Source organism: Alligator mississippiensis, chromosome 3, assembly GCF_030867095.1.
Source record: "Alligator mississippiensis isolate rAllMis1 chromosome 3, rAllMis1, whole genome shotgun sequence".
Classification (NCBI taxonomy): domain Eukaryota; kingdom Metazoa; phylum Chordata; order Crocodylia; family Alligatoridae; genus Alligator; species Alligator mississippiensis.
In genome coordinates, this window is record NC_081826.1 from 47,115,745 (window position 1) to 47,126,518 (window position 10,774).

The following is a 10,774-nucleotide window of genomic DNA, read 5'->3' on the forward strand; positions in this document are numbered from 1 at the left end:
GTCTTTATCTATGCATTATAATTTCCAAAAACTATAAATGGCATAAACCCTTAAAGTTAAGAGACTTTCTCAAATCATTTTGTGTTTTCCTTTGTGTTAAGGGAAAAATATAAAGATAAACAAAAGATGAAAGCTTCTATTCTGAGTTCCTATGCTTCTGGAAACCAAGAATGTGTGTTATGGAGCTACAGTTTAATGTTAGTAAGCACTCCTGTGTCTAGACTATGGACAATATATCACATAATGCAACTTCTAGGAATGGGCCTGAGAAACCGGAACAGTAGGTGATTTCAGAAGGGGTCACAATCCTGTGAAACTGATACCACTCATGAATATTAGACCAGTTTTATTTCTTGCATTAAGTCATTATATCACTAATTCTTCTCCATTGTGATTCTTCTCCAATCATTTACATACATTTGCATATCTTACAGTTGTCTTATAACAGCACCCCTAATATGTTTATGCAACTGTACCTATGAAAACACTTCTGATTCTGAGCTAATTTGGTTATTTTCCTTTAGTATCTTCCTTCAGATATCCAAGATTTTCAAAAATCGAATTAAACATCCACTAACTACATTTCTTTTCCCTGTACATCATGTCACAAAGGTCCCAGTTATGGAAAGTCACGTCGCTACTAAAGCCAGAAAGCTGAAGTCTGATTGGGTCTACCCCAAGTTTCACTGCAGTCAATGGACTCTGTCTATAAAGATTTAACTGCAAGATAGGAGTCTTTCTACACAACTCAGTCTCTTCCCACTTTTTTGCAATATTAAGAGGTACTGCAGTTCTCTTATGCATACTGAAGAGGAACACAGAGACTAAAATAACTTTACCTTCACATGAAACTCATTATCCAGTAAAATATTCTGGGTTTTCAAGTCATGGTGCAGCAATGGAGGATTCATGTTGTGCAGATAATTCACTCCCAAAGCAATTTCATACAGCATACGGAATCTCAGTGACCATGGGATGTCAGGATATACATTTTTCTACCATAGACAGAAATCAGCAAAGTATGATCTACCATTCAAATCTTCTATCATCATACAAAGATTTTATTAAAACAGGAAAATTACTTCAATAACAGAAGATCTTTTTAAAGGCTTGATTTATTCACTCAAAATTAAAGCAACAAGACTGACTGGTGTTATTTATTGTATTTACTCAAATCTAAGAGAACCCTGAATTTAAGACAAGCCCCTGATTATTAGATTGTAGACATGAAAAATTGTACATTTCTTTTAATTTTCATGTCTATAATCTAGTTATTGGAGGGTCATCTTAAATTAATCCATCCCACTACTGCTACAGGGAACGTACTAGCAGGGAAGGCAGCAGCTGTGGGGCAGGCAGTCTGCCCCATGCCTCTTGTCCTCCCCCTGCCCCTTGCCACTTGGCTCCTCTATCTGCCCCTCTGCTGTCCCTCCTCACACAGTGCCTTGCCCCTCCTACCACTTGTCATGGAGCACCCGATCAGGCCAAGCAGTAGCGGTGGCTCTGGCTTCACCCTCCAGTCCCAGTTGGGGTCAAGGCTGGAGCCACAGCAGCTCCCCTGCCATTCTGCATGGCCATTCTCTGCACACCCCCTGCTCTGTGTCTCTTTCCTGGTGCTTCCTCTGTACCACATGCCCCTTCCCCGAGCCCTTCTATGTGCTCCTCTTGTTTTGCGCATCCCTTTTTCCCTGTCCCTTCTCCCACACTCCTCTTGCTCCACACGTCCCTTCATCAATGCTCTCCCAGCCACCCTTTGCCTGTGCTCCTTCCAGCACTGTGAACCCCTTCCTCTATGCTCCCCACAGCACTGCATGCCCCTTCCCCGTGCTCCCCTCATGCTGTACACCCCTTTCCTCGTGCTCCCTCCTGTACCACATGCCCTTTCTCCGCACAAGGGAAAGGGCATGTGGTGTGGGGGGAACAAGGGGAAGGGGCACACGGTGTAGGTGGAGCACAGATGAAGGGACATGTGGTGTGGTAGGAGCACAGGGGAAGGGTGTGGGGAAGGGATCCTCCACATGTCCGTTTCCCTAAGTCATTTTCCTGCACCCCCTCCATAACCTCCTCTCTCTCTGCTCATCCTTTCCCCTGCAATCTCCATTCCACTTTCCCTGCCCCAAGGTCCTCCCACACCAGGCACCCTTTCCCCATGATCTCCCACACATCCCCTACCTGCCACATGAGCCACCATAGCACCCTCTGGAGCCACAGCAGCTGCTTGCCTGGCCTGTACTCAAATGTAAGACATGAAGGTTTCCCCGCCCCCCCCCAGTGCTGAATGGTGAGAAAATCCATGTCTTATATTTGAGTAAATCACTTATTACTGTGCTTCCATTCTTTTGCAGTTATACTCTATCGATTCAAGATCATTGAACAAGCTGGCTGTATTACCAACACATTTACTATGTGACTTAGTGTTCATGAGTACATGCAACTCAAATATAGAACTTTTTATACATAGAACCAAAGCATTAAACTAAACAAAAGAATGACAAATATTGTATTTCTATTTAACAAATGGGAAAAGAGAAGAACAAAGAAGAAAAGTGATATTTCTTAGATCAGCCACAGGCCAGTGGTGGAAGCAAAAACTCAACCTACACCAGAGATACTAAACCCCCAGCCCATGGGCCAAATCTGATTCGTGGAGCCATAGCATCTGGCTTGTGGGACTCCCTGTGGGTTAAAAAATGTGGTGGTAGGAGAGAGGTGGCAATAAATGCTGCCATTGCTTCCTGCTGCCCAATTGCGAAGCTGCACACGGCAGGGCTGGGCCACTGCCGTGTGGCTAGATCAGACCAGGTTAGGCCCAGGCCGTTGCTATGTCATCAGATCCATGTCTGGTCAGACTGCTGCTGCACAGCCAGATCAGGGTCTGGTTACATCCTGCCCCATGTACTATATCAAACCCCCTACCATATAGCCATATTGGGCCCTGGCTCTGCCCATCCCATGTGCCAGATCAGCCACCCACTGCATGGTTGGATCAGCCCTCACATCTGCCCTATGCACCAGATCAGGCCCACTGCTCAGATCTGGCCTACAGAGGGATCTGGCACCACCCACCTGACCTGTGGGCAAAGAGACACTGGGCACCACTGCCCTCTTGTTAAAATGTAATGGGTATGAAACACACTCAAGAGCCAGGAAATTCAAAATGGTCATTAACACATTAACTACATCATTCACTCATGCCATTATGAAAAATGAACAACTGAGTTGCTTAAGACCTAGGGTATTCCTACACTACTGCAATAAAAGAGACTTGCATCATGTAGGAATACATGAACCTTAAACTACCTAGGATACCAGCAGCTGACTAGTCACAGCAGCATGGAGTTTGGCACAGGCTAATCTACCTCACTGTGACTGCAGAGACACATTATAAATTTCTTTTAGATGGACAACTTCTGACTTGCATCACTGAGTCATAGGCCTACTTTAAAGTTTTGTATCCAGGCTCACAGCTCCCTAGTGGCAGCAGAACCCCTTTCTTCTAGCAGAGTAACACCTCTGTGAGTAACAGAAGGTTTCTATCCCCACCCAGAAGTTAACAGAAAGTGCATGTAGATGTGCTGCACTTTTTGCTGGCTACTTTAAAAGCTGGTACCTCCCACAGTACACTGAGTATTTTGCTGACACGGCAACTGTGCCTTGTGCTCTGAGTGTTTACCACAGTGGCTGCTCTGGGCTGGCAGAAAGATTTCTAAAGTAGATAAACTCATTATCTTTAGTCTAAAAACTGGCTGTAGTAAAGAGAAAATTAATGCATATTTACATGAGGCCAATAATTCTGGAGGACAGAAATAAGTTCAGGTATTAGAGCTTGCACTCCAGCTTCTACTTGCTAGAGATCTTGCAATTATTTTTAAATTCACCACTCATTTTCCTGTATTTTTTTCCTTTAAAATCCTGATACTAGGGTTGGCATAATGTGGTGTACTGCCGCACCCAAGCAGAGCTCCACTGACTTCAGTGAGGCTCTTTATTGATGCCAGGGGGCTGACTGATCATAGTACATTGTAGGCCAGGACTTAATGCCTTCATTTCCTTTTAAATGTTTACTATGTTACTTCTGCCAAACATAAAAGCACAACTTATTTAAAATAAAATAGAAGCTACATGCACATGACTTTAGAAAAACATTGTAAACTTACCTCATGTAAAAGTTGGTTTAATGATCCATTTGTCATGTATTCTGTCACTATTCCCAGAAATTCAGGTTCATTGCATATTCCAAGAATTGGTAGAATGTAACTGAATCTGGCTTTGTGTAAAATCTCTGCTTCTTTTAAAAGGTTGTTTCTTTCGCTGTAGGTTAGGAAAAAAATTAAATTACTAAAGCCATACTCAAAAACATATTATGATCCGGCCCCTTATAACTAAACACAATAATGTATGTAAGAAAAGAAAATGCCAAATAAGCTTAACAGACAGATATAAAGTTCACTGAACGTACTTTGTAAAACTTACATTCTTATAGAATGTTAAAATTGATGGTACTCCTATTTTCTGCTACACCATTTTAATACAAATTATTGCAGAGAGACTGACACATACATCAATCTGTAAAAGAAAAATCATCTGAAACAACAACAAATTACTGGATCTGAGAGAGGGATACAGATTGTAGCTGTGTTGGTCTATAGGCAAAAGGAATCGGAACTCTTGGTAGAGGAGATTTTTTTTTTTCCACCAATCACATATTTGCAAAAACCCCCCAAACATCTGTACTTGTAAGCTGTTGGGCACACACGCCCTTCTTCAGGTATAGGAGAGTGCAAAGGTAAAATTTCTCCTGGGTGGAAATAAAAATTCATATTTCACAGGAAATATGAATTTTCATTTCCACCCAGGAGAAATGTTACACCCTTTGTACTCTCCTATGCCTGAAGAAGGGTGTGTGTCTGACAGCTTGCAAATACAGGGGTATTTTTTTTTGCAAATATCTAGTTGGTCTAATAAAAGTTATCACACCTCTACCAAAAGTTCTGATTCCTTAAATCTGAGAAAGAAAGATAGGCTTCCCCAAGCTAAATCCCCAAACAATATTCAGTATTGGGCTTTGCTGTAGACAGGAAACCAGTGTAGATATTATTTCCACTCATAATATGTTTAATTTTTTTTTTTAAGTTGAAGGGGTGAGTCACCTTTGCTTTGGATGACATGGCATTTAGAAACATTAAGAAGCAAATTTACCATAGTGAGGCAAAAAAAAGGATGAGTTCTGACTGAACTCTGATCAGGCATTACTGTGGTAAGTTTTCAAAGGTAAGAGCCAAGCATGTTTACATATGTGAAAGGGAAGTGGCAAGAGTTTGGATGATGAAACACTCAATAACTTGTCCTTAGTTTCTAATATTTAGCATATTATATCACATGATTGGGAGTTCCTTGCTTTGATAACTTTTGTCTTATCTCGAGTCATTTCCTAACTTTTTAAATAATTTCCATGTGCTTTCAGACAGTGTGGAGAACTGAAGAAATATCATCCTGTTCTCAATGCACCTCTATGACATATCCTGCTTAAATGCATTACGCTAAATCTGAAGAGGTTGTTAAAGAAGCCAGGCAGAGAAGGTGCCTGAATAACCATCTCCTGAATAAAGAATATCACTACATACAAAGTGCCTGAGTTTATAGCCATCAGGAGGGACTTAGCCACAATCAGGGCACAAAGCTGTTATGCCAAGGGTGAGAAGAGGAAGATCTGAAGACAATGATTTTCTTAAAAGACACTGATTTCTTCAGATAACATGGAAAGTGTTAGCAAGCATGCTGTAACAGAGGACACAACATCAAGTTATTTCTTTTCTACCTAGGGCACGGATCAACAACCTATGGCTCACAGGCCAGATCAGGCTCACAGAGCTATTGGATCCTGCCTGTGGATGTGGAGCTTTGGGTGGCATCCAGCAGGCAGGCACCTCAGCAATGGGAGCTGTCCTTGTGCTCCTACAGGAAGACGCACTGAGGTGGGTCATTCTGGCTGGCAGCCAGAAAAGGTTGCTGCCTGCTAATCTATGGGAACGATACAAAAGCTGAAAGCAGGTAAAACAGAATGCATGTAGGACTCTCATTTTCAGTACCATTTTAAAGTACTGTGTGCTTTTTGGCAAAGCCAATCACACTTTGTTTTAGAGAAGCTGCTTCTGGGTCACCACATACTATTACTATGTACAGGCTCCTAAAGGAAAACTCTGCATTCCCCACCCATGGCCCCACCAAGTCCCAGGACCTCCTGGTCAACCTGGTCCTGGCTCTGGCCAAGCTGGCCATCTGTAAGGCCAGGAAAGAGGCTCTGGCTGGGAGGAACCCAGGCGAGTGTGGGGCTGCTTTCCTGGCACTCCTCCGCTCACAATTCTGGATGGAGTTTCACTGGTTAGTGTCTACAGGCTCCCTTGACTCCTTCAGGGGGCAGTGGGTGCCAAGCCAGTGTGCTGTTTGGTGTCCACTTTTGTAGCCCTAGTTTTTAACTTATGACATCATTTCTGTTCCTGACTTCTTTTTTGTTGTCCCCGACGTTTAGTTGATGTGTCCTCAGTGGCCTCTCTTCTTAATGAGAGGCGTATACATTTCGTAATGGGCTATGGTCCATGAGCTTTTTTGGCACATCAAACAAGCCAAAAGGAAAACTCCGCATCCTGCACCCATGGCCTCACCAAGTCCTGAGAACGTCTGGTCAACCTCCTCCTGGCCCTAGCTAAACTGCTAGCCATTTATCAGACCAGGAAGGAGTTTCTGGTTAGCAAGACCCCTGATGACTCCAGGGATGTCTTCCTGTCCCTCAGCCAGTCATGTCTCCAGGCAGTTTCACTGAGCAGTGTCTACCGGCTCCTCTGACTCGTTTGAGAGCAGTGGGCATGGGCTAGTGAGCTCTGCTCAGCTGGAGCACTTGTTAGTAACCATCAACCCAAACCCCACTCGTTTTCCCTTCTGTTGTGCCCTGCAATCTATTTATGCATGGTTAGTGATCCCCAAAAACAACAGGAGAGAGCTCAGAGTTTCTTTGTAAGCCTTGCCCAAAGCCTATGTGCATCAATTGGCCTAAATGGAAACTCAGTAGGCCAAAGGTTGCTGCTACCCCTGCAAAAGCATCTGTGTGGGCAAGGGGGGTAGGGCGAAGGATTTGTAACCACTCATAGCCACAGTCAGAGAGCGTCTGGTTCTGCTCAAAGGGAAGTTGAGCTGGTGACTTAAAAGGCACTTGACCGGGCAGCACTTGAGATGCCGGAGGCTGCGACCTACCTAGAGACAGAAGCGGGCATATCAATACTGAGCCACTAACTGTACCCCAGGCAGCCAAAACTAAAACAGCTAAAACTCAACTAACCAATGTCTGGCAATTCAATTAAGAAAAATAATATAAGGAGGCAAGAATAAGAGTATAATAAGCCAGGGCAGGGGGGGTTGGACTAGGTGGCCCCTGCAGGTCCCGGCCAGCCCTACTCCTCCAGGAGAACCAAGCTTGCCAAGATGAACTTTTCCAACAATGTTAGTCTAATAAAAGATATCTGATTGACCCAAACAACCTTGCCTGCCCCAGCGTGGCTACAACCTACACCCGTGAACCACTGGACCTGGGGGGAGGGGGCGGGGGGGCAGGCCCGGCGAAGTGATCTGAAAGGACCACTCTGAGCAGCTTCAGATGGAAAGAGGCCACGGGGCCACCGCCAGGGCTGTCACCCTTCCTCGCAGGCAGGGCCGGCCAAGCTACGTGTGTCCCAGGGCTGCCTCATGCGGGGTGCGGCGGAGCAGAGCAGAGCAGCAGGCCGAGCAGGGGAAGGCGAGGCCCGGGCGGGAGCCCCGGGCTGGGCCCTGCTGCGGTGGGACGGGGAAGAGGCCGCGACCGCTCAGCGCTGCCGCCCCCCGCGAGCCGGGCACGCAGCACACCCCCGGCCCCGGATGGCGGTACCTGTCGAGCAGCGGCCCCTGCAGGCACTTGACGGCCACCGGGATGCGCCAGTCGGCGTGGCGGGCCGCGGACACGGTGCCGTAGGCGCCGCGGCTGAGGAAGCGCAGGTCGGGCAGTTTGCTGGAGGACACGGCGGGCAGCGCACAGCTGATGGCGGGGGGCGCATCCCCGCTGCTCATCCTCGCGCCCGGCCCGGCTGCACCCGCGCGCAGGCGGGGCTGGGGGGGGGAGGCAGCACCGGCTTCCGGCTTCCGCTCGCCGCGGCCCCGCCGCGCCCCGTCCGGGCTGCTCCTGTCCCAGGGCCCCCGGAGCGGGGCTGGAGCCACAGGGCTGTCCCACCGCCGGCTCCAGGCGCTCGGCCGTGCCCAGGCACCCTCAGGGGAGCCCGCAGCCCCATCCCGGGGGGCCTGGGCCTGCAGCTCCTCCACGGAGCCGTCGCCAGCAGCGTGTCTGGGGTGGTTCGTGGGTACCCCCACAGCTGCCCCGCCGCACGCCTGCCTGGGGTGCGCCAGGCTGTGCCCCCTTCACCGCCTTCACCACAGCCACCTGCTGAGGCGACTCCCTGCACCTTTTTGTTGATGGCCTCCCCAGCCGTGCCCCTACCAAGTCCTGGGACCTCCTGGTCAACCTCCTTCCGGCCCTGGCCCAGCTGCCAGCTACCTGACTAGGAAGGAGGCCCTGGCCCAGAGGACCCCCACCCACTGGTGACACATAGGGGGTGCACATGCACCCCCCCAGTCTGGCGGCCACCAACAGTGCTGGGTGCGCCTGCGGGCGGTTGCTGCTCATCACAACCCTCCCTTGCCAGTGACACTGCCGGTGGCATCTGGGGGCGGTCACCGACCATGGGTCAGCACTTGGCACTGCCCACCGCCACCAACACCGCTGCGGCCACCTGCGGGTGGTCCCTGCTCAGCCCCCCCTTGCTTGCAACATCAGCGTGGCTGCCTGCAGGTGGTCTGTGCTCGCCACTGCAAAGGCCCTGCCACCGGCGCTGCTGCCTGTGGGTGGTCACTGCCCCTCCAGCCTCAGGAGGCACGAGGCGTTCATGCCCCCAGATGCTGCAGGGCCTCTCATCTGGTCCCATCTTGGGGCAGAGTTTTGCTGGGCAGTATCCACTGGCTTCTTGGGCTCGTTCCAGTGGGTGCTAGCCAATGTGCTCTGCTCAGTGTCCCTCTTGGAGTACTTATCAACCTTTGCCCCTCACTCCCATCTGTTATTCTTTTAAGTTGCCCCCAGAACAAAGTTGGCACACACCTGGTGCTCCCCCTAACAACAGGTGGGGCTAACTGTTCTTGTGTGGGCACATGCCCAGGCTCTTTTTGTGCTTCAAGTAGGCCTGGCTAGAGGGTCTTGCACTTCTGGTTAAGGTCAGACCAGTCACCAACCTGGGGGTCAGGAAGGAATTTTAGCCCATAGTTAGATTGATACAGATTGGGGGGGGGGGGGTGCAGTTCTGCCTCCTTCTGTAGCACATTAGATTTGGGTTTGTACAGGCTGCTTGGTTAGGGATGATCCTGGGGGAGGGGAAGGGAAGGGCAGATTAGATGACCTTGAGAGGTCCTTTCCAGCCCTGCTTTTCTATGATTCTAGATTTTGATCATGTGTAAATACTGGAGAAGGAAACACCAGGATATGCTTGGCAATCTGGTAGTTGCACCAGATGAAAAAGCAGACCTTTTAAACAAATTCTTTGCCTCCATACCAGGATTCAGGATGGACTCTGGAGAGACTCCATCAGGCCTGGGGTCAGGGAGGACCTGAGTTAGGGAACTTCTAGAGGGGCTGGATGTGTTCAAATCAGCAGGTCCAGATGCTCTCCACCCTTGGGTGCTGAGGGAATTGGCAGGGGTCATCGCAGGGCCCCTGGCACAGCTTTACAAGCACTCATGGTGCTCTGGCCAGATGCCAGAAGACTGGAAGAAGGCCAGTGTGGTCCCAATTTTCAGAAAAAGGTGGGAGGACCCAGGCAACTACAGGCCCGTTAGTTTTACTTTGATCCTGGGGAAGCTCTTTGAGAAAATTATCCAGGAGCACATCTGAGAGGGACCAGCAGGGAGGATGATGCTCATGGGCAACCAGCATGGGTTCATTAGGGGCAGGTCCCATCAGACCAACCTGATTGCCTTCTATGATCAGGTCACAAAATCATTGGACGCAGGTGTCGCGGTGGATGTAGTCTTTCTGGACTTCAGGAAGGCCTTTGACACTGTCTCCCACCCCATTCTCATTAAAAAGCTAGGCGAGTGTGGCATTGATGCCTACACAGTCACAAATTGGCTGAGCGGCTGCACCCACAGAGTAGTGGTGGCTGAGTCACAATTGACCTGGAGGGATGTGGGCAGTGGAGTCCCCCAGGGCTTGTTCCTCGGGCCCACACTGTTCAATCTCTTTATTAGCGACTTGGACAAGGGGGTGAAAAGCACCTTGTTCAAATTTGCTGATGACACCAAGATTTGGGGTGAAGTGGGCAAGCTAGAAGGGATGGACAGGATACAACTGGACCTGGACAGGTTACAGGGGTGGGCAAATGTGAATAGGATGGGATTCAATACTGACAAGTGCAGGGGACTGCACTTGGGCAGAAATAACCAGCAGCATACCTATAGGCTGGGGAACTCCCTTCTCGAAAGCACAGTGACAGAAAGAGATCTTGGAGTCATTGTCGATTCTAAAATGAACGTGGGCCACCAATGTGAGGATGCGGTCAGTAAGGCTAACCTCACCTTGTCATGTATCCACAGATGCAGCATGAGCAGGTCCAAAGAGGTGATCCTCCCCCTCTATGCGACATTGGTCAGGCCGCAGTTGGAGTACTGCGTCCAGTTCTGGGAGCCACACTTCAGGAGGGATATGGAC

At 48.8% G+C, this 10,774-nt stretch overlaps 1 protein-coding gene across 1 annotated transcript in view; it reads right to left on the bottom strand.

Annotated features, from left to right (window-relative positions):
* The window catches only part of RIPK2 (receptor interacting serine/threonine kinase 2), a 32,944-nt gene extending 24,807 nt beyond the window's left edge, over positions 1-8,137 (bottom strand). The window contains exons 1-3 of the mRNA XM_006266696.4: positions 7,916-8,137; positions 4,158-4,311; positions 840-995 (exon numbers count right to left, since the gene is read on the bottom strand). Of these exons, the coding sequence (XP_006266758.1) occupies positions 840-995; positions 4,158-4,311; positions 7,916-8,094 (489 nt within the window). The 5' untranslated portion in view covers positions 8,095-8,137. The remainder of the gene's footprint in view (positions 1-839; positions 996-4,157; positions 4,312-7,915) is intronic.
* Between the last annotated feature and the right edge of the window lie 2,637 nt (positions 8,138-10,774).